General features: G+C 33.6%; 1 protein-coding gene across 1 annotated transcript in view; it reads right to left on the bottom strand.

The window, feature by feature from the left end:
* VPS13A (vacuolar protein sorting 13 homolog A) overlaps positions 1-24314 on the bottom strand; it is a 176789-nt gene extending 152475 nt beyond the window's left edge. The window contains 5 exon segments of the mRNA XM_025051387.1: positions 7847-7948; positions 8104-8199; positions 12002-12044; positions 13936-13979; positions 24065-24314. Coding sequence (XP_024907155.1) covers positions 7847-7948; positions 8104-8199; positions 12002-12044; positions 13936-13979; positions 24065-24164 — 385 coding nt within the window. The 5' untranslated portion in view covers positions 24165-24314.
* Between the last annotated feature and the right edge of the window lie 1314 nt (positions 24315-25628).

Here is a 25628-nt window from a genome sequence, read left to right as displayed (position 1 = left end):
TCCACTATATGAAAAACAGATATAATAAGTAAAGTTCTATGCAACAAACAATCATACCCAGATCCACCTACTATTGCCAAGCAAATAATAACGTTGTACCAGAAAATATATGTACTCAGAGTATACTATTTGGCTTGGTGATAACATTTCTATAAAGCCATGATAATATACACAACAAATATTTATTTAACCAAAAATATGATATAACTATACTGGGAAGATGGAAAAATGAGATTGATCTTCATTACCCATAAAATGAAGCTTATATGTGTATGACGCATAAAAATAATAAATCAATAGAGGTATAATCTTATGTAGAAATTTGGAAATTAAAACTTAAAAACTTGTAAGCAGATCTATAGGGAGTAACTAAGCCAAGAGACAAAATTTTTTAAAATTATGGGTCTTATAATACTATTTAACTTTTAAAGCTATGTGTATGTATTATCTTGATAAAAACAAAAATAATTTTTAAAAAGAATAAGCCTAAGAAACCTAGGAACAAAAGGATTGGAGAAGAGTAGGATTCTGGGGAAAATGCAGAGCTGAGAACATCAAGAATCTGTCTTCTCATCTAGATAACAATTGAACAGGCAGAATCTGCCTAAAATAAATATTTTAGAACTCTGGATTCTATTATAGGCTTGCAACTTCCAGAGGAAGACCTGGAAAGTAAACTATAGTTAATATACATCAATTTCAGCTCTAAGCACAATAACAGCCATCCATTCCTCACCCCATGCCCATGGAAGGTAGTTATGACCTTATTACCTGAAGCAGTATGCATGCAACTTACAGAAGCCAAGGTGGGCAGAAAGTACCCTATCCTCCAAATATCTGAAGATCTGTGCTCTAACTGCTGACTTCTGTCTCTGATCACAGAGTTGCAAACAAAGAGAAGAATGGCCATTGTTGTTGTTACCCCATGGTTGAAAGCCCCTCACCATCCAGCTAAAGTGACTTCCAGGGTATTTAAAGGGCTGGCATCCTTTATTTTTTATTCTTTTGGCCTCTTTCACTTTTCTCTTCTTTTGCCTTGGGAGCAAATCATTAAGAGCTAGGACATTCAAAAGCAATTGCATATCTGGGTAAAATTAGAATGTGATCACACATGTTCAGAGGAAGGCGGAGGCTCAGAAAAACCCTAAGAAGACATTAAATTTACACCTCAGGCTGACTCCCAGCATAGAGACAGCTTACAATAATAAAAAAATTTAAAAAAATAAATAAATAACAAAAAACCATGGGGAAGGGGGAGAATCTAATTTCCACAAATACCACATTATAACATTCATATGTCTGGTTTCCAATGAAAAAAAATCACAAGGAATTCAAAGAAACAGGAAAGTATGACCTATTCAAAGGAAAAAAATAAATTAACAAAAATTATACCAGAAAAAGAACTGTTGACAGATCTACTAGACAGACTTTAAAACAATGATCATATACATGCTCAAAAATTAAAAGATGTGGAGAAAGTTAAAAAGAAAACCACAATGTAAGAACAAAATATACATATCTATAAAGAGACAGAGAACCTAAAAAGAAACCAAACAAAAATTCTGAAGCAAAAAAGTATTATAACAAAAAGAAAAAATTCACCAGAGAGATTCAAAGGCAGATTTCGACAGACAGAAGAATCAACAAATTTGAAGACAGAACAGTGTAACTTATCAAGTTCAAGGAACAGGAAGAAAAAATATTGAAGAAAAGTGAAAAGAGCCTAAGGGACCTGAGGGACATCATTAGTAAGACCAATATACACACTGTGTAAATCCCAAAAGGAGAAAAGAGAAATATTTTGAGAGAATATTTGAAAAAATAATGGATGAGAACTTCCCAAATTTGAAGAAAGACATGATAATATACATCCAAACTTTTAAGGAACTCCAAGTAAGCAGAACTCAAAGAGAGACCCACATAAATACACATTATAATCAAATGTTCAAAAGCCAGAAACAAAGAATATTGAAAGGAGTGAAAGAGAAGCTCATTACATAAAAGGGATCCTTAATAAGATTATGAGCAGATTTCTCAATCAGAAATGTTTCTTCAATCAGAAACATTGAAGGCCGAAAGACAATGGGTAAAAATATTCAGTGATAAAAGAAAAATAACTTTTAATCAAGAATTCTATACCAGAAAAACGGTCCTTCAAAGTAAGAGTGAAATAAAGACATTCCAATAAAAACAAAAGCTGAGACAGTTCGTTACCTCTAGATCTGCCCAACAACAAATGATCAAGGGAGTCCTACAGGATGAAATATGAAGACAATACAGAGTAACTAGAAGCCATATGAAAAATGAATATCCCAACAAAAGATAATACCTAGGCAACTGTAAGAGCTATTATTATTATAACAATGGTTTGTAACTCCAAGTTGTTTTCTACATAATTTAAAAGACTAATGTATTTTAAAAAATTATTAATTTGTTTTTAGCAACACAATATATAAAGATGTAATTCTATAAAATCAGCGCCCAAAAGAGGTGTGGGCAGAGATGCAAAGCAGCAGGGTTTTTGTATATTATTGAAGTTAAGCTGGTAAAACTTCAAATTAGAGTGTTATAACTTTAGGATGTTAAATATAAAACCCCACCCCAAAAAACACCCTCCAGAATATACATAAAAGGAAATGAGAAAGGAATTTAAACATTTCACTGTAAAAATTAACACAAAAAAAGACAGTAATGCAGTAAATGAGGGACAAAAAAGGTATAAAACATATGGAAAACAAATAGCAAAATGACAGAAGAAAGTCTCTTCTATTGGTAATTATTTGAAATCTAATTGATTTAAACACTCCAGTCAAGAGAGAGAGATTGATGGAATAGATGAAAACACATGATCCAATTTCATGGTGTCTGTAAGAGGCTCACTTTAGATCCAAAGACACAGATTGAAAGTGAAAGTATGGAAAAAGATATTACATGCAAATAGTAACCAAAAGACATCAAGGGTAGTTATAGTATAATCAGGAAAGATAAACTATAAATCAAAGAAAGTAACAAGAAACAAAAAAGGACATTATACATTAATAAAATGTTCAAAACAGCAATAAGATATAATAATTATAAACAATTATGCACCTAATGACAAACCAGAAAAATATGTAAAGCAAAAATGACAGAATTGAAGGGAAAAATAGCTCTATAATACTTGGAGACACCAATAGCCCACACTCAATAGTGGATAAAACAACCAGGCAGAAGATAAGGAAATAGAGGACTTAATACCATAAGTCGACTGGAGGTAATACACATATACAGCATACTCTGCCCAACAATAACAAGATAACACATTCTTAAGTGCACATGGGATATTTTCCAAGATATACCACAGGTTAGGACACAAATTAAATTAATATACTGATATCATGCAAAGTATCTTTTCTGGTCGCAATAAAATTAAGTTAGAAATCAACAAAAGTAAAACTAGAAAATTCACGAATTTGTGGAAATTAAACAAAATACTCTGAAACCAACAATGGATCAAAGAAAAAATCATAAGGGAAATTGAAAAATACTTAGAAATTAATACAAACAAAAACACAACATACCAAAACTTATGAGACACAGCAAAAGTATTAAGGGAGAAATTTATAGCAACAAAAAATAAGAAAGCTCTTGAAACAACCTTTCCAATTTAAACAACTAGAAAAAGAAGAACTAAACTCAACGCTAGCAGAAGAAATGAAATGAAGATTACAGCAGAGATAAACCAAATAAAAAATAGAAAACCAGAAGAGAAAATCAATGAAACCAAAAGCTGGTTTTCTGAAAAGGTCAACAAAATTGAAAAATAGCTAGATGGACTAAGAAAAAAGAGATAAGACTGAAGTCACAAATGAGAATGGCAACATTACTACTGATTCTACAGAAATAAAAATTATAAGATAGTACTATGAAGAACTAGACTCTAACAAATTTGAATAACCAGATGAAATGAACAAATTCCTAGAAAAACAGAAACTTCCAAGACAAAAACATAAAGAAAAAGAAAATCCGAATAGACATATTACTAGTAGGGAGATCGAATCAGTAATGAAAAATCTCTCAACAAAAGGAAGCCCTGATCTGATGGCTTCACTGGTGAATTCTATCAAACATTTAAAAGAGAACACCAATCCTCTTCAAACTCTTTTAAAAAACTGAAAAGAAGGGAATATTTCCAAACTGTCTATGAGGTCAGCATTAATCTGATACAAAAGCAAGATAAAGATACCACAAAAAGAAAAAACTGCAGAACAACATCCCCAGTGACCACTGATGTGAAAATCCACAATAATATATTAACAAACAAAAATTAAAAGCGCATTAGAAGGATTACACACCATGACATAGTAACTCAATACAATTTATTCCTGGAATGGAAGGATGGCTCAATATGTAAAAATCAATCTAATATACCACATTTACAGAATAAAGTGGAAAAAAATCACATGATCACCTCAAATAGTGAAGAAAAAGCATTTGACAAATTTCAATACCCTTTCACAATAAAAATACTCAACAAACTAGACATAGAAGGAAACTACCCTAATATAACAAGGTCACATGTGAAAAACCCAGAGCAAACATCACACTCAATTGTGAAAGACTGAAAGCTTTGCCTCTAAGATCAGGAAAAAGATAAGAATGTCCACTTTTGCCACTTCTACTCAACAAAGTACTGGAAGTTCTAGCTAGAGTAATTACTAAGAAAAATAATAAAAGGCATCCAAATTGGAAAGGAAAAAACAAAATTATCTCTGTTCACAGACATGACCACATGTACATATATATACATATATATTTAGTATATATGTATATTTATACATATACACGTATATATGTGTATGTATGTGTACGTATGTGTATATATATATGTGTGTGTGTGTATATATACACACACACACACACACACACACACACACCTGTATATTCCACAAACTATTAGAACTAATAAACTCAGCAAAGTAGCAGGGTACAAAGTCAATGCACCCATAGACACACCAAAAAAAAAAAAAATCAGTGGCATATCTATTTTCAAACAATGGACAATCTAAAAGGAAATTATAAAAACAATTCCCTTTACAACAGCAACAAAAAGAATAAAATACTTAAGAAATAACATAACCAAGGAGGAAAAAAGACATACAATAAAAATCGCAAAACCTTGCTAAAAGAAATTTGAAAAGACATAAATGGAAACACATCCCATGTCCATAGACTGCAAAATTTAATATTGTTAACATGTCAATACTGCCTAAAGCAGTCCATAGATTCAAAGCAATTCCTATCAAAATACCAATGGCATTTTTGCAGAGATAAAAAATCCATCCTAAAATTCATATGGAATCTCAAGAGACTCCCAAATAATCAGAAGAATCTTGAAAAAGAAGAATAAGCTGGAAAAATCATACTTCCTGATTGTAAAACTGAGGACAAAGCTATAGTAACCAAAAGAGTGTGATACCGGCATAAAGACAAACATATATAGGCCAATGGAATAGAATAGAGAGCTGAAAAATAAATCCTCACATAAAGTCAAATGATTTTTAAAAAGGGTGCCAAAACTATTCAATGGGAAAGAACAGTATTTTTAACAAATGATATTAAAACTAAATATCTGGATATCCACATGCAAGAGAATGAAGGTGAACTCTTATCTAACGACACAGACAAAAATTAACTTAAATGGATCAAAGATTTAATTAAGACCTAAAACTATAAAACTCTTACAAGAAAACATAGGGCAAAAGCTGCATGACATTGAACTTTGCAATTATTTTTTATATATAATACCAAAGGCACAGGCAGCAAAAGTAGACAAATTGAACATGAAAATTTTAAAATCTTGTGCATTATAGAATACTATTAACCGAGTAAAGATGCTACCAACAAAAATGGGAGAAAATTTGCAAATCATATATCTAAAAAGGGATTAACATCCAGAATATATAAAGAACTCCGATGCACCCCCACTTCCCATAAATGATTAAACAGATGGGCAGAAGACTTAAAATAGACATTTCTCCCAAGATATAGCCAATAAGCACATAAAAAAGATACTGAAATACTAATCTTTAGGGAAATGCAAATCAAAACTACATGAGCTACCACTTCATCCCCATTAAGATGCTATTATAAAAACAGAAAGGAAGAAAGAAAGAAAGAAAGAAAGAAAGAAAGAAAGAAAGAAAGAAAGAAAGAAAGAAAGAAAGAAAGAAAGAAAGAAAGAAAGAAAGAAAGAAAGAAGAGAGAGAGAGAGAGAGAGAGAGAGAGAAAGAGAGAGGGGAAAGGAAAGGAAAGAGTGAGCGAGAGAGAGAAAAAAATGATAAATGCTGGCAAGGCTGTGAAGGAACTAGAACCCTTGTACACTGTTCGTGGGAATATAAAATGGTACCAGTCCCTGTGGAAGACAGTATGGTGACTCCACAAAGATTAAAATACAGACTTAGCATGTGATCCAGCAATTCCATTTCTGGGGATATACACAAAAAGACTGAAAGCAATGTCTCAAAGGGATAGTTGTATACCCATGTTCAAAGCAGCATTATTCACAATAGCTAAAGCGTAGAAGCAACCCCAATGTCCACTGATAGATGAATAGATAAACAAAATGTGGTATATACATAAAATGGAATGTAATTCAGCCTTAAAAAAGAAATCTTGACATATGCTACAATATAGATGAACCTTGAAAACATGATGCTAAGTGAAATAAGCCAGTCAGAAAAAGACAAATACTGTATGATTCCACTTAAAGTACTTAGACTTTTAGTCAAAATCGTAAGACAGAAAGTAGAATTGTGGTTGCCAGGAACTGGGGGTGAGGGGACACAAACGGGTGGGGTTGTTTTTTAAGAGGTGTAAAGTTTCGATTTTATAAGATGAAGAGATATGGAGATGGATGGTGGTGATGATTACACAATCTTATAAATGTATCTAATACCACTAAACCATACATGTAAAAATGGTTAAGATGATAAATTTTATGTTATGTATATGCCACTACAAAATACTTTTTAAAAAGGAGTAAGGGTAGGGATGAATGACTACGCAGGATATGAAAGAACTGTGACAGAAGAAAAACCAACTGCAAGATGTGTTGCAAGGAACTGCATTAAATCTCTTCTAATTTTTTTTACCTGTTTGTCAACAGGTAAAATGTTTGTTATTGGGTTTTATTTTTTAGTTTTAAAAAATTAATGTATGGCAAGGATAGCGAAATCAGTATATGCTATTTTTCTTCTAAGATGCTTAAACTAGTAAATGCAGAGGGAAAGATAAACACATGACTAGGTTAGAAGATAATTTTTATGTTTGAAGATAAGCGAGGCTACAGTATATTTAAAAGAAGAAAGACTAGAGAGGAAAGTTAAGAGTCTGAGTATAACAAGTAGCTGGGGGCATGGCAGCACAAGTGGAAAGGAATTAGATATCCGCAGGACATCTCTTCCATGGACAGAAGATGTTGAAGTAATTTGAATGGGAAAGAAGTGAAGCCAGATGCTAAACAGATTTGTGAAAATGTAAACATATCAAAGACCTAAGTATATCCAAAAGGTGAGGAATATAACAATAAAAAAGAAAAGGCTAGAAAGGTAAGAAAATATACTTGATAAAATTCATCACTACATTTAAAAACATGCCCTTACAAGCTGGGTATGTTATTCGCCCTCAGGTAAATTTCTGTAAGATAAAATTTCTGTAAACATGAAAAAATACACACATTAAAATGCTCCATGTAATAAGATTCTCTCATATTTATTTTTTCAGTAATTTCAGCACTTCCAGAGAAAAATATTCAAATGTAATCAGTATTTAGGTGTTTCCTCTATTTCTTATTTGTTTTCTTTACCTTGATCAGCTACTTTTTGTTTTGCTTCTTCTATTCTTTTTAGTTCCTGTCGCTTTGCTTCCAAGAGTTGCTTTTCTTCTTTTAAAGGATCATATTTTATTACTACAGAAATCATTAAAAAAAAGAATCTTAATTAAATTTAAATACAAAAATATCTCAACAAATTCTCCCCAAAGTATTTTGAACAAATATGATTATAAAATATAAAGATTTTTCATGCACAAAAAAGAGCAACTTTTGATTGACATTTGACTTACTAGAAGAAGGCACTATGAGTAAGTAAATATCTTCCAAGACAGCAACGACTGGTTGAGAATAAAGGTTTTTCCATGGAATTTTAAGATTAAGATTACCTACATTTAAAAAAAGACAAAAAAATGTTATTCGTTTACTTATATCTGCTGTTAGCCTATTTTCTGTCAGGCATTAGAAGAGATACAGTGGCCTTTAACATTACAAGCGCAATAGCCTTCAGGAAAGCTATTTTACTATTAACAACAAACCTTTGTGAAAACTTGAAATTATCTGTGTTAGTATGGCTGGAAAATCTACTAAATGATATCCTAAATATTCACAAGTTTCTTTTTATGGTAATCTATACCACAAACATACTCACATTCCTCTTCCATTAATCAACAATCCTTAATATTTTAATCTTGAATCTCCTCACCCTACTCTAAATCTCTATGAAATATTTTCCTTCTACTTTAAAAAGATTATATAATTTATGTGTGTGCGCATTTTTCATATAGAGGTTATATATACAGTCACGAGCAGCTTAATGACAGGGATACGTTCTGAGAAAATGCATCTTTAGGTGGTTTCATTATTGTGCAAACATCACAGAGTGAACTTACACAAACTTAGATGGTATAGTCTACTATGCACCTATGCTACATAGTATAGCCTACTGTTCCTAGGCTACAAACCTGTACAGCATGTACAAAATATCATGAAATTAAATCAAGCACAAGAGAAAATAAGGCAATCAGAAGACATGGTAAGCACCAGATGTATGCAACTGCTGCTGGTATAACATGGCATACAAATTTATAGTAAACTTTTTTTAATGAAGTTGAATGATTATTAAACTGTTTTCCTGCAAGGCTGTTGCCTCCCTATATAACAGCACCAGCAAAAGCAGTATATTACAAAATTAAGACAGAATTATTCATCATCTGACACTGTAACAACAAAAACTTTTCTCCACTGCCAGTTATTTCTAATGGAAAGATCATTAAGTATTTTGTTCCAAATCCAGACGGATGTAAGCAAGTTACAATATTTTATAAGGCTAAAGATAACAATGTTATCTTTGAATTACATAATTTCTATAACTAGATTTTACAACAAATAATTTCAGAATTCTGAATATTATAACTGTAGCCTAGCCTAAAACCCTGGGATGCTGTGAAAGATGCATGTTGTTTTTATCTGCAATCATTAGAAAGTTAAGGGGTATTTTCTTCCACTAGCACTGTAGTTTCTTTTTCCATTGGTATTGCTAGAAGTTGCTATTTTAAATCTTCCATACACCACTAATTTAAGACAGTGATACTACATTAAGATGCTTCATACTACTTTAGCAGGGGTTCCATTTCCACTCAATAGGTTTTATGTATTTCTCATATGCTTCTTCACTCATTAGTTCACCTAGTTCTGAAGGGTTAGTCAGTATCATCTTGATCTGTCAACCATCTTCATATCAAGATTTGTTGTCAAGTTCTGGATTTTCTGCAAGAGCTAAATTAATTTGTTGCTTCTCCTCACAGAAATAGTTGCCATAATTGGAGAAGGGAAAGATTATTAAATATACTCTTATTACATTGACTGGTTAGTAACTTGGAAAGGAAAAAAAAAATTCAGATCTATCTCATTCCATAACCCATCTTTAAAAGAAAACCCAAATTGAGAAAAATTTCATCACACAAAGTCAATCCAGAGAAAAACAAATAAATTATGTGATTTCTAAAAAAGAGATAACTTTCTAAGTTTTGAAATCAGAGAATTCAAATTTCTGTACAGTCCAAAATGTAACCTAAATGAAATAAAGATTGGAAAAATAATTGTGACCAATTTGACAGTTAATTTATATATGTATCAAGCAGAGTGCTATAAACATATACATACATAAATAATCCAAAAAAGTAAATGAACAAAAAGACAGAACAGTGACAAAACAGCATTAAGTAATCAAAGAAACATATAAAATTAATGATATTGCATTTTCACAGTTAATCTTTAATTTTAACCAAATTTTTCTTTCATTATAAGGTGTAAGACATCTTATAGAAAACTTGGAAAATTCAGAAAAATACAAATGAAGGTAATTCCAAAAATCTTCCACATGAAGACAACTACTTTTAAAATATGTATATATGAGAATTTATATTCGATATATGTGTAATTCTGCATTCTAAATGAAGAAAACTTTGAAAGATCAGTAAGATTAACAATACCTAATAATAGAAAGGAAATAATATGTTGTTATAAAACTGGTTGTACTAAAGTACCACTAATTTGGAAATATGTACTTCTGTCATTTGACAAATTATGGTCCAACTATATGCTAGGTATTGTGCTAGATGGTGTGGATACAGTAAAAATTAAATCCACTTCTTCTCAAGAAACTTATTGTCTAGTAGAAGAAAAAATAATATTAAAGAATGACAAGTGCTATGATAGAAGTATGCAAACATCACATTAAATAAGTCTCAAAATTATCTTGTGTATTAAGTATTTAGTGCAGTGTATGTTCCATTATCTTAATTATCACTAAAAATTATTACAATTTTTAAAAATGGTTAGGCAAGAAAATAAAAGGAAGAAAAGAAGGCGGGCTCTAAATGAAATCAGTTCTATCTACTCTTATACATTTTTTTTTTACTTTTCTTGAATTGACATTAAATTTATGAACACTGAAATACAATGATAATAGTTGTAAAATTCAATAACTTTTGGAAAAATTTAAAAAGCTACATGAAAATGTTTACTGTAATATCGTTGTACCTGTGGAAATACAGGATTACCCTACAATATTCAAATATGTATTTACTAGATTATTACACTATCCTAAGAAATAAATGAGATCATACCAACATGGATTATGAGAAATCTTTATTAAATGTTAACTGAAAAAAATATGAAATCATACATATACCAGGATTATAAGTATTTAAAATGTACACATGTAAAAAATCATATAAAAATGCAAAAAGAAACATGTTAGGTGGAAAAGTAATGGGTGACATGTTTTCTCTTATTTATACTAAACTGTCTTTAAATTGAAGGGAGAAGAGAGAGAACCTGAGTCTCAGCATTGTTAAGATGATGAAAACTTTCTTGGGCAAATGGTCTATTGACAACCATAAATGCACAAAATTATGGAGACATTAATCATGTAACGTACATAAACCTTCAGAATATCCTGTTCCACAAGTGACACCAATATGTTGCAATAACATTGTATAAGTCATACTATACAAACTATGTAACAAAGTATATCTATATAATTCCGAGTCTCAAAGGGGCTATCATCTTGAACAACATTTAAAGCAATAAAATTTACACAATAATTTAAACAATAAATTTAAAACAGTAGCCAACATAATTTAAGAAATCAAACATACATGTTTTTATTAAACATGTTAAAACATCATATTCCAATTAGTTTTTGCTCAATGTACTTAAAATGTAAACTATGAACACCGGGAAAAGATACCAAACAACTAGCACAATATTTTCTGAAAACATAGTAAAAATTTCCAGAGCAGAAACTCGGTTTTGGACAGATCCTGAGCCACACTGTCTGGATGGTCCAGACTCCACTCCTTACACATCTATGATCAATTGGAATACAGCAATAATAATTACCAGAAATCTAAGAAACTGAGCTGGTTATGCTCTCTATTAGATTTAACACTTTGGCTCTCGACTCATTTTTAACACCTAATATAATATATAATTTCATAGGTTTTGGACGAGCAATATATGAACCACACGATTTAAGTTACATAATTAAGCTTTACCTATACGAAAATACATTATCAATTAATGCTCAGAAACATTAAAAATATCACGTTATAGAGGTACTAGGCATATTGTTCTGGTTGTATTTCTTGCAAGGAGAACATTCAAATAATAAACATAGCTTACCTATATGACCAACTTTAATTTTAAATGGTACATCCAGTTGACTCTACAGAAAATATATACATGTAAAATATTAGTACACACACAGTTCAGAAAATCTGATGACTACTTTTTTCTTCTTAGAATTATTTAAAGGGTTTAAGTTAACTTATACCTTCTCTTTACCTTCAGCAGTTATTAAAACTTATACATAACTGGATTACTGTGCTCAAAACCATAAAATTCAGGGAGACTGATCTGTTTAAAATAGGGGAAAGGTTTTACAGTAATACTGACCTAGGTTACCCATACCAGAATCACTACCTGTTTTACATTTTGGGTGGGAAAAAGTGGGAAATTCCATTGTCAGCCTGTGCTTGTAGAGAGATTAAAATTCCATTTTGAAAAAAATATCAAACAAATTTCTCCCCATTCATTGTGGAAAAGGGCAACCTTTGCAATAAGTGGTGCTGGGAAAACTAGATATCCAACTTGCAAAAGAATGAAGATGAACCCTTACTTTACACAAAATACAAAAATTAACTCAAAATAGAGAAAAGACCTAAACATAAAAACTAAAACTATAAAACCGTTAGAAAGAAACATAAGGTAAAATTTGGCAATGATCTCTTGGATATCACATCAAACGCAGAGGCAACAAAAGAAAAACCAAATGAATTTAATCTCATCAAAAATTTTTGTGCACCTAAGGACATGAAGCATAAGGCAACCCATGGAATGGGGAGATGTATCTGCAAATCATATATCTGACAAGGATAAATATCCAGAATATAAAAACTTGACCAAAAAAAAACCCAATTAAAATATCGACAATGATTTTAATAGTCATTTTTCCATAAAACATATACAAACAGCCAATAAACACATGAAAAGATGACCAACCTGACTAGTCATTAAAGAAATGCTAAGAAAACCAAAATGAGATGTCATTTTACACTCAGTAGGATGGCTATTACAAAAAAAAAACAAAAAATAAATTTTGTCAAGGATGTGGAGAAATTGAAACCCTCATGCCTTGCTAGTGGGAATATAAAATGATTCAACTACTATGGAAAACTGTGGTGATTCCTGAAACGGCTAAACATAAAATTACCATGTAGTCCAGCAATTGAACTCCTAGGTATTTACTCACATGCATTAAAAGCAGGGACTCAAACAGATATATGTGATATGTATGCCAATATCGATAGTAGCATTACTCATAAGAGCCAAGAGGTAGAAACATCCAAGTGTCTATCACGGATGAATAGATAAACAACAGATATACATATAGAATATTATTCAGCCATAAAAAGAAAAGATGTTCTGATATATACTCTGGCATGAATGAGCCTTGAAGGAATTATACTAAGTGAAACAAGCCATACAGAAAATTACAAAATAGCATGATTCCATTTATATGAGGTGCCTGGAAATTCCCAGAGACAGAAAATAGATTAGACGTTAGCAAGGTCTACTGGGAGAGGGAATGTAAAGTTGTTTCTTATGGTTACAGGGAGTAATGACAAAGTTTTGGAAATAGATACTGGTTGTGGTTGGACAACACTGTCAATGTTATTAATGGCACTCAATTTTACAGTAAAAAATGGTTAAAATGGTATTAAAAAACTTGGAAGATGATTGGGGAAGTAAGTTAAACATTTAAAATAAAACCATATAGAAACTAATATAATATTCATGTAAACTATACTTGAATAAGTTTTTTTAAAAAATAAAACCATATAGGAAGAAAATGAGAAATATTTTTAAATGGGGAAAATTATACTGTCGATTTGTGCTTTTAAGGAAATTGAAAGTGCATTTTGCACTATTCACATTTTACAAAACTTATTTTCAAATTATTTTCTCAAACTTAAATGATTTAAGGTAACAAAGTAAATCATTAAAGAGTCTATGTAGATAAATCCACTAACAAATTTCTTATAGACAAAACCTACCAGGGCATTCTCTTTAATTTCAAGATTCTTCAGGGCCACAGCTCCTAAAAAAGATTATTTAAAAATTAAATTGAAATATTCAAACATTTTGCATTTTAAAAAGTTAGGTATACTTCATTCCCAAATGGTCATATTAAGGAAAAATACTTTAAAATAATGTACATAACAGAGAGAATCTGACTATAGTCTTATTAGCTCACCTTCATTCTTCAACTTAGTCTAATATTGTATGTTTGACCAAAACATCATTTATTGTAGGTTATGACCTCTGCAGTTGTAGCTCAAAGTTTATACATTTTAATCAGAATTATACCAAGAATATGAATCGAGCGAAGTACCATAATATAAGAATATACAAAAAAATGAATTGTATTTAAATATACTTCAAATGAACATCTGGAAAGAAATTTTTTAAATCCAAAATCAGCAAGCTCAAAAATACATAAACATAAACTTCCCAAACTGAAATGCAAAGAGAAAAATAAAATGCAACAGAATGTCTAAGAACTGTAAGACAATTGTAGAAGCTGTAAAATATGCATAATTGCAATACCAGAAACAAAAAAGGAGAAAAAAATTAGAGTAATAACAGCTAAGAAATTTCCAAAATCAATGATAAAGACACCAAACCACAGATCCAGGAAGCTCAGAGAACACCAACCAGAAAAATACCCCCAAAATTCTACATCTAGGTATATCATAAGCAAACTGAAGAAAATCAAAGACTAAGAAAAACCTTGAATATAATCCAGAAATTCTACTTCTAGGTATATATTCAAAGGAAAATGGTATATCAAAAAGATACCTGCACTCCCATGTTTATTGCAGCATTTTTCACAATAGCCAAGGTAAGGAAACAACCTAAGTGTACACAAACGGATGAATGGATAAAGAATGTATGATACACACACACACACAATGGAATATTACTCAGCTGTGAGAAAGAAGGAAATACTGCCATTTACAACAACATGGTTGGACTTTTGAGGGCATACTTAGTAAGATAAGCCAGACACAAAAAGACAAATATTGAAAAAAAGCCAAGCTCACTGAAGCAGAGAGTAGGATGGTAGTTAACAGGGACTGGGGTGTGATGGAACTGGGGAGTTGTTGTTAAAGTATACATACATACTCGCAACTAGAAGATGAGTAAGTTCTGCAGCTCTAATGCACATCATAGTGATTACAGTCAACAATATTGTATTAAACACCTCAAAATCTCAGAGAGACTAGATCTTAAATGTTCTCACCACAAAAAAGAATTCCATGGCGTGGAAAAGGTGTTAACTGAAGCTCCTGTAATAATCATACTGCAATATATAAATATATTAAATCAAAATGTTGCACACCTTAAACTTACACAATGTTAAATGTACGTAGATGAACAAAAATGAAAAATTTGTAAAGAAAGCAGAGAAACACACACACACATAATCCCAATAGAGATACAAAAAAAAAAAACAAAACCTGAATTGAAAAATTCACTAAAGTCAAAAGTAGACTCCAGCAGACAAAAGAATGAATCAGCAAGCTTGAAGACAAGTTATTTGAAAATATAGAAGCAAAAATTTAAAAACAAAGAAAAGTGAACACTGCCTAAGGGAATCGTGGAACATTATCAAGTGTATGCATTAGAGAAGTCCAAAAGGAGGAAAAAATAACGGGGCAGAGAACTTATTTGAAGCAATAATAGCCCAAAACTCCCAAATTTGAGGAAAAACATGGATACATGAATCCAAGAATCTCAACCAAGAAACATGATAATCAAAGACAAAGATTAAAGGCAGCAAGAAAAAAATGACTTGACATATATATATATAGGTTCCCCAATAAGATTACCAGATGTCTCAGCAGAAACCTGCAAGCCAGAAAACAGAGATGATATATTTAAAGTGCTAAAAGAAAAAAACTGTCAACTGAGAACATTATATCCAACAAAATATCATATCTACTTCAAAAATGAGAAAAAAATTAAGCTATTCTCATATAAAGAAGTCATATAAAATATAAATTTCTACAGTAAAGGTAAATACATGGGCAAATATAAAAAATAATTTTACTTTGGAATGCTTTATTCTTTTACAGGATTTAAAAGACAAAAGATTTTAAAAGTCTATTAATAGGTATGTAATATATAATAATATCATTTGTACATAACGAAGTTGGGGAGGTGAGCTAAAAACCTCCTTAGTATTTCTAGTTTCAGTGCACAGTTCTTCTGGTTCTCAATCAAGTTTAATGGTCTTTTTATTGTGGACTTAAAATCCATCTAGAATGTTATTTACATTATATTTTGGCACTACGATTCTTTAAGTGCTCTTCAGCTTTTTTTAATGTTTGATATTAACAGTTCATTTTATCAATACATTAAATGGGAGAGGGAGAAGTGAAGGAGAAATAAAGACTTTCTCAGACAAAAACTGGTGGAATTTATTGTCTGTAGGCCTCCCTTGCAAGAAGTGTTAAAAGTTTTCAAAGATAAGGAAAATGATACAAGTCAAAAACTCAGATCTAGCTACAAGAGCATTAAAGAAGGAATAAATGAAGGTAAAATTAAGCATTTTATTTTCCCTATCCTGAAGGATCTAAAGGAAAACTGTTTAAATAATATCGACAGTGCACTGAGTACAGCTTATAAATAAGCGAAATGAATGACAGCAATGTTATAAGGGGCAGAAAGGATGGAATGGAATGGAGGTTATAAGGTACTTCCACTAACTATGAAGCAGTATAGTGTTATTTGAAAGTGAACAGATTAAATGTATACTGCGATTCTAAGGCAACCATTAAAATTTTTTTAAATATAATTGATATGCTAAAAGAGGAAAAAATTAAATCATACAAAATCCTTAATTAAAACTAGAGAAGGCAGAAAAAGAGGGGAAGGTTTTAAAAAGTAAAGAAAGATATGCAATGAATAGAAAAGAGCTACAGATTTGATAGCTATAAATCCACTAACCCAACTACATCAATAATCACTTTAAATTAAGTGCCAATAGTCTGAATATACCAATTAAAGAAACAGACGTGAGAGTGGATAGAAAAAAAAAAACAAAACCCAGCTATATGGTATCTACAAGAAACCCACTTTAAATACAAACACACAAATTAAAGCTAAAGGGATCTAATTGAAACAGAGTATCCAAACCAACAACAGCAGAAGACACATTCTTTTGTGCTCACATGGAACATTCACCTAGATAGACCACACACTGGGCCATAAAACATATCTTAACAAATCTAAAGGAACAGAAGTCATCCAAGTTTACTTTTAGACCACAACAGAATTAAACCAGACCGATAACAAAAAGAAAGCTGGAAAATCCCACAACATTTGAAGATTAAATAAACACTAGTTTTAAATAACACATCAGTCAAAGACAACATCTTAAAAGTAATTTAAAATATTTTGAATCAAATAAAAATGCAATCAAAATTTATGACATGCAACAAAAACAGGGCTTAGAGGTAAATTTATATCACTAAATGCATATATTTGAAAAAAGAAAGATTAAAATTAATAATTGAAGATGCCACCTTAGAATTCTAGGTAAAAAAAAATAAAAATTAAATCTTAAGCAGAAGAAATAATAAGAATTGGAACAGAAATCACTGAAATTCAACACAGAAAATCAATAGAAAAAATCAATTAAGCCAAAAGCTGTTTCTTTGAAAAGATCAATAAAATTGATAACTCTCTAACCAAGTCAGCTAAGGAAGAAAAGAAAAAGACATGAATTACTAATATCAGAAATGAAAGGAAGGACTATCACTATTGATCTCATGGACATTAAAAGAATAATAAAGGAATGTATAAACATACCCACAAATGTAACTTAGATGAAATGTACCAATTCCTTGAAAGATACATTTTACCAAAACTCACACAGAAAAAATCTAAATAGGCCTATATCTATTAATGAAATTGAATCAATAACAGTCTTTCAAAACTGAAAGCATAATGTCCAGATGAAACCCCAGAAGGTTTCAATGTTCTACCAAACATTTCAAGGGGAAAAAAATGATACTAATCCCTTACAATCTCTTCCAGAAAACAGAAGCAAAGGGAACACTTCCTAACCCATCTATGAGATCGGTATACCCTAATACCAAAACGAGATGAAGACATTACAAAAAAGAAAAATTACAGACCAATCTCTCATGAACACAGATGCAAAAACCCTTGACAAAACATCAGCAAACTGAATCCAACAATGTATAAAAATAATTATATACCATGACCAAGTGGGATTTATTCTATGTGTGCAAGGCTCGTTCAACATTCAAAAATCAATGAATGTAATCTATTACATCAATGACTGAAAATCTTATGATCACATCAACAGTTGCAGAAAAATCATTTTACAAAACCCAACACACAATCTTGAAAAAAAGAAAAAACTAAGTAAATTATAATCTATAAAAGAGGAAGACTATACAGGAATAGAATTATGTATAGTAGGAAAAAAAAAGTCAGAATATTGGACACCTCTGGGGATGGAGACAAGGAAACTTTTGGGTGTAATGGATATGTTCATTATCTTGATTGTGATGATAATTTTCCAGGTGCATACATATGTCAAGATCTATCAAACTGCAAACTTCATGTACATTTACTATATGTTAATTTTAACTCAAAGCTGTTACTATAAAATTAATGATAGAATCTAGATTGTGGGTATGTAGTTCTGGGCTGTAAAATCTTATAATATTGCTGTATGTTTGAACACTTTTCATAATAAAATGCTTTACAATTCTAAAGTTCTATGTAAGTATCTTAGAACGTAAAGGTAAAAATATTTAAAAAATTAGAAATGGTAATTATTATTAGACTATAACAATCATTTGTGTGGCTCCCTAGTATATTCCTATTATAGAATGACTCCTTAAAATCAGAAACTGAATCTTCATCTTCCTACAGAGCCCCTAGTATACTGGGGGTATATAGTAAATGGCCACTGAATATAAGCCTCTATTCTAAAGAGAAAACTGAAAGATTAACATTTCAAAAACAGAACGTGCAAATTAGTTTAAAAAATAAATCTGAGCTTCTAATGTTACATGTCAGGCACTCCCTCTCCAAATTTACAAATTTGTCCAAATATTTTAATTTTGGAGAAAACCAGAGAAAAGAGAGAAAGAGGAAGACCATACAGTAGTCCCTCCTTAATCTAGGTTTTGCTTTTCTAGATTTCAGTTACCTGTGGTCCCTGTTACGAGCGTCCAATTGCAGTCATAAAATACTAAATGGAAAATTTCAAAAATAATTCTTAAGTTTTAAATTGTGCACCATTCTGAGTAGCACGAAATCTCACGCTGTCCTGCTCCTGCCCAGGCTGTGAACCATCCCTTTGTCCAGCATAATCTACGTTGTTTGCTACCTGCCCTTTAGCACTTAGTAGCTGTCTAGGTTATCGGATTGTCTTGGGATCACGCTTGTTTAACCATTAAGGTATATACTTAATAACAACTCCAAAGCACAATAGTAGTGTTGTTGGCAGTTCCGCTATGCCAAAGAGAAGCCGTAAAGTGCTTCCTTTAAGTGAAAAAATATGCATGTAATGTATAGGATAAAACAGTGTGGGGGTGTGTGTGTGGCGGGGGGGATGTAGTTGAGTACCAGTTTCAGACATCCACTGGGGGTCTTAGAACATTTACCTCATGGATAAGGACTACTGTAATAAGAGGAGGCTATAAAGCACAGGTACCTCTTGTACTACAAATAATTCTTTAACACAAGCCACCCCTTACTACTGCTCCTGCCAATGAATTTCTAATACTTCTTCACTAAAGAACTCTTCAAATCCACCTAGTTGTGCATCACAATCTCGTGTCATTTGTTTAAAAAAAAAAAAAAAAGATTTTGGTGTCCTACTGCAGAAAAATGAATTATAATCTCTGGGAAGTGGTTCAAAAATTTTTATTTATAACAAGCACCTATGGCTGATGCTGATGCAGCCTAGCTCTTGAAGATGTGAAATCCAAGATTCTTTTTGGAAAGTTGGTAGATGACTCTCAGATGAATCTGTGAAGGGCTTATCACCTCCCTAAGTAGCTGATATGTGGAAGGGTGGAGATTTAGAAATGGCAGTGTATAAAAAGTATACTTTACCAACATTGAAATTTGCCAAGGGTTGAGATAAAGCTCAACTGCTCTTTCCACTCCCACAGAAGACATACTTGCAGTGCTCAACCTACTTACTGTACAGGACCCAGTAGAGCAGTGTTGTTCTGCTAAATTATAATTAAATAGGTTTTTGGAAACTTTTTTCAAAGAAACAACTCAGAAACAAATTTCAAATTTTAGCTTTGAAACCATCCATTTAACTCTTGAATATGAATTAATACTATTACTATGCTAATAGTGAAATTAGCCAATTACACAGAAGCCTAGCAAAAGCATACATTTAAAATTAATAGGTCCTTCTGATACTAGTAGGACCATAAAATACTAGGTTCATAGTCTTTACATTTTTCCTATGCAGCATCTAATTTCTATTATTGAAATTTTCAAAGAACCTTTTTTAAAATCCAGTTTATTAAAAAAAAGAAACTTGGTTTTTAAATTCTTGAGAATTTTTTCAAATTTTCAGCTATTATTTAAAATTTCATTTATCAAAATACAAACAATTTCAATATTTAAAACACAGATTGTTATTTTAAAATCTGATAAACACCAAAGTTAGAGGGATTACACTACCTGATTTAAAGACTTACTATAAAGCTACAATTATCGAGATCACTGAAACAGACTACAATCCAAAAATAAACCCGCACAATGTAGCCTGATTTTTTACAAAAATGCAAAGATATTCAATGGAGAAAGGATATTCTCTTCAGCAAATGGAGCTAGAACAACTGTAGACATTTGCATCCACATGCAAACAAAGAACCTCAACCTTCAACCTATAACACACCTCATACAAAAATATAAGAAATATAAATATAAAATATAAAATTATATTATCAGAAATATAAATATAAAATATAAAATTATAAAACTTCTAAAGAAATCTGTGACTTTGGGTTAAGCAAAGACTTCGTAGCTACAACACAAAGCATGACTCAAAGAATTTTTGACGAATTGTACTTGATCAAAATGCTAAACTTTTGCTTTGTAAAGACAAGCTTAGAAAAGGGGGGGGTAGAAAATATTTTTAAATCACATATATCTGACAAAGGACTTGTATCCATAATATTTAAAGAAGTGTCAATACTGGACATTGAGAAAACAAACACTTAGGAGAAGAGTTTGACAGTTCTTTAAAAAGTCAGTTACTACATGACTAAGCAACTCCACTTACAAGTATGTATAAGAGAATTTAAAACATGCCACAAAACACTTGTACACAAAGGTTCATAGCAGCATTACTCATAAAAGCCAAAAAGTCAGAATAACTTAAATGTCAACCAGCTGATGAAAAGATAAAATGTGATGTATCCATACAATGGAACATTATTCAATCATAAAGAGAAATGAATATTGATACATGCTACAACTTGGATAAACCTTGACAATATAATGCTAAATGAAAGAAGCCAGAAATAAAAGACCACATATATTGTAAGATTCCATATAAATGAAACGTCCAGAACTAGAGAATCTATAGAGACAAAAAGCAGATCAGTGGTTGCCAGAAGTGGGGTGAAGGGGGGCTGAGAGGAAATTTGGAGTGACTGCTAATGGGCATGAGGTTAATTTTGGGGGTGAACATGTTCTGGAATTAGTGGTGACAGCTGCACAATTTTGTGACTATACTAAAACACACTGAATTGTACGTTTTAAAGGGGTGAATTTAATGATATGAATTAAATCTCGATAGAAAAAAAATTTAAATGAGCAACAGATTTAACAGGTACTTCAACAATATAGAAAAGGCAAAATTTAAAAAAACAAGAAGCTCAACATCTTTAATCACTAAAGAAATGCAAATTAAAATCACAATGCTTTATCGCTATATACCTATTAAATTCGGTAAAAAAAAAAAGTTTTTTAAATGACAATACTACAGGACAGCTTAGGTTCAGAGCAACTAAGCACTCATACAACACTAATGAGACTGTGAAACAGGTACAGCCACTTTGAAAAGCAGTTCCATTGTTTCGCATAAATTATTCACTAACCATATCACCTAGAAATCCCACTCTTAGGTATTTACCCGAGAGAAATAAAAAATTATGTTCACTCAAAAACCACTACATGAATATTATAGCAGCTCTTCATAATCGCCCAAAACTGAAACGTCCCTCTACCCGTGAACAGATTAACATTTACAGTACATTCATACAATAAAATATTACTAAAAATATGTAAGAATGCAACACGTGGTGACTTTTAAATTCATTTTATATAAGAAGTGAAAGGAGTGAAATTAAGTAAAAAAAGATAAACCCCAAAAGTACATTCGCAGGAAGGTGAGGGTTGGGTGGGATAGACTTCAAAGGGGCAGCAGAGAAAATTTGGGGTTCTTGTTGGAACTTTTCTATAATCATGACTGTGATGGTGGATATAGGCCTCTTTGCATTCATGAAGACAGAACTATACTGTCTACTGCCATGCCACCCTGAACACAATGGATCCTGTCTGTTCTCGGAAGCTAAGCAGGGCCTGGTTAGTACTTGGATGGGAGACCACCTAGGAAGACCGGGTGCTGTAGCTGTGTTAAAAAAAAAAAAAGAAAAGAAAAGAACTATACTTCACAAGAGTGAATTTCACTGTACATAAATATTAAGTAAATCCTTTGAAAATCACACTCCACGCAAACCTCTACCCTGTATGTAGAAACAACCTCCCACTGTAGATCAAAGCACACCACAAAATGTTCTCAAGACTTTCTTCTGAGTAAGTAGAGACAAGTTTTATTATTTCCACTTTGTAAATAAGAAGCAGCACAGTTAAACAATACGCAAATTTCTGGTACCAGTCAGAGATGCTGAGCTAGCACTTTATGTCCCTAGCTCTTGTAGTCCTGCTCTCAATTGTGGTACTAGGTACCAATAGTAGTAAAAAGACGTCTACTTTATCAAACTAAATTACCTATTTACACTACCTCATAAAAGAGAAAAATTAAGATAAACAAGTATTTTAGAAGAAAACTGAAAGCATGTGCGTATTCAAGATTTTTTTTTAATATACCATTCACACAAAAAAAATTAACCCTAACTTTGGCCTGGGAAATTCATTCTATAAAGAAAAAGAATCTAATTTCTATGGGTATTTAAAATTTAAAAAAAAAAGTATAATACAAAAGTAGATGGAAGCATTAAAAATAAGGCTCTGAATAAGGTAGAGCACCAGAGTAAACGGAAACAAAGTATAACGCTTCGGTCCTTCACTAATCAACGTTAAGTGCAAGTTCATTCGTCTATTGCAGGTCTGCGATGTTACACAGCTGCACCTAGTTTCTTAAAAAATAAATAATTTACTCTGACCCACAAAACCCCAAAGCCTTACAAACGTAACACGTTCCTAGGCCAGGCTATGAAAAGAAAACACATAACCAAGCGTCTGAGTTACACACAGGAGTTTCGCTTTTTGTTATCAGTCGAATCCAATCGAGCAACCCAGGTGGTTTGGCCCGAGAAAACACTACGTAAGTTTAGCCAGACGCCGAGGCTGGGGAAGGAAGAGGGCGTCTTCGGTCACAGCGTCTTGCCTTCACGTGCGAGGCAGCGTGCGACACTCCGTGGGCTCCCCTGGGGCCTCCATCATAACCCAAGCAGGGAAAATGATAGGTGTGAGACCAAGCCCAGGTGCGTCCCGTTGCCTCCCCTCGCCCAGCACAGCTGAAGCCAGACCGCGAGGGGCGAAAAAGGACGCCTTGCCGGAACCTGAACTCCAAACCTTTGGACTCCACTACGGGTCCCCTCGGCTGCTCGGCTCGAAAAAAGGGGGCCTTTTCATTCAGCACCCCCGATCCCTCGACCCCTTGGCCAAAAAATAAACAACCTCGCAGGCGTTGGCCCCGGAACTGCCCCTCGCTTTACGTAATTTGACCCGGAGGAGGGCGACAGCAGGTGGCGACGCCGGGCAAGCAAGGGGCCCGAGGCCCCAAGAAGGGAGGAATCGGCTGTGGCAATAAGGGACAGGGACGCAGGCGAGAGCGAGATGCGGCGGCGGTCTCGTTACCTCCCCAGATGCCCAGAGTGAGCTGGGACGTGTCCAGGTTCACCACATAGTCCCCCAAGAACCGATTCAGCACATCCACGACCACCGACTCGAACACCATTTTCTTCAGCCGCGGTGGACACGGAGGCCGAGCCCCGCGCGCCTTCTTCTTGCGCCAGCCCTCCCGCGCCCCTGCCTCGAGACCGCTCGGTTCACTGGCTCCTGGAAGGATCCGACCGTAGCGCCACCCGCCCGGGACACGCAGCCCCGCCTCCAGTTTTTTTTGGGCGCGCCGGCCCCAGAGGGAGCCAGGGCGGCTGCGTGGCCGCCGGTCCGACGCGCTCCCTGTGCTGGGCCCTGCCCCTTTTTCTCGTGGGCCCCGCGTGTTCTCCCGTCGCCTGGCAACGGGGCCAGTGTCCGGAGCTGGTGGATTGTTTCCGCCCCCACTCCCACTTATAGACCAGCGTCAAAGCCGGGGGAGGGGCGTGGCGGTTACGCCCGGCAGGGAAAGGCTTCTCCCCTATGGTGGAGACGATCGCCGCCCCGCCCCACCCGGGAACACGCGCGGTCCAAGGTCCTGCACTTACGGCGTGGATGGATTCCAGCCTTTTCGCTCTTAGGCTGGAGGTGTTGCGAGTGCTCTCCCAGGGAGCACACCCCTCTCCCCCATTAGTGCAGGTTCTGAGGAAGGGACTCTGGCTTTGCTGGCTTCTTGGGTCGCGCGGGAGGTCTGGAATTGCCTCGCCGGGTTCTCCGAGCGCGTGGCGAGGACGCACAGTGGGTCACTTAACTTCCCTGGCTGCAAATCGGGGGGGAGGGGGAGTGAAGATCAACTCGGGATTGCAATTCCACGCGTCCTTCCTCTGAGATGGGACTCATTGGCTGAAACACACACACACACACCACCGTCCCCACCCCTCATCTCCCCCAAAAAGGGGAGCCGAGAGCTCATTCAGATTCAGAGTTAGAGAGTCAGCAAGTCAGGAGACTGCTGAGCACCTTCCAAGAAATACCTAAACTCTCAACCTTGAGCCTTCACAGAATGACTGACTTAAATAAAAATTACAGCTTTTTCAGCCCTACTCCTGTCCCAAGTTTGATCTTATACCGAGGTATGGCCAAAGGCCTGACGTCACAGAGGCTCATTGGATGTGAAGTTTGAAGGACTTAAGACTTAAAGATGTGCTTTTAACTTTCTCTCTTTGGATGGAAAATAAGTAATACCTCTGATGACTGTTGATTCCTGTATCATTTTAGTATTTTTGTGCATAGGCACCCAAATTTTTTAAGTTTTGCCTTTGCAAATAGAATGCCTAGCAAAACAATATAAAAATCTTATTTTACGTGTTTATAAATTATGTTCATATAATTTCATATTTGAAGGGCCTTTATTAGGTCACCAATTCAACAACTTCATCATGAAAATAATGAAGCTGAGATGGGGATTTGTCCCTAAGCTGAGATAGGGTCATACAACTAATGTCCGGCAGAAACAGCTAGAACCTGGCACTTCTGACTAACTCCACCGCCCCTCCTGCTTCTCTTCTATTTGGCTAAAGACATTGGAAATCTACCTCAGAATACC

The sequence above is a fragment of the Pteropus alecto genome, unplaced genomic scaffold (genome assembly GCF_000325575.1).
Source record: "Pteropus alecto unplaced genomic scaffold, ASM32557v1 scaffold95, whole genome shotgun sequence".
NCBI classification, from domain to species: domain Eukaryota; kingdom Metazoa; phylum Chordata; class Mammalia; order Chiroptera; family Pteropodidae; genus Pteropus; species Pteropus alecto.
This window is presented reverse-complemented; position numbering and strand designations above follow the sequence as displayed.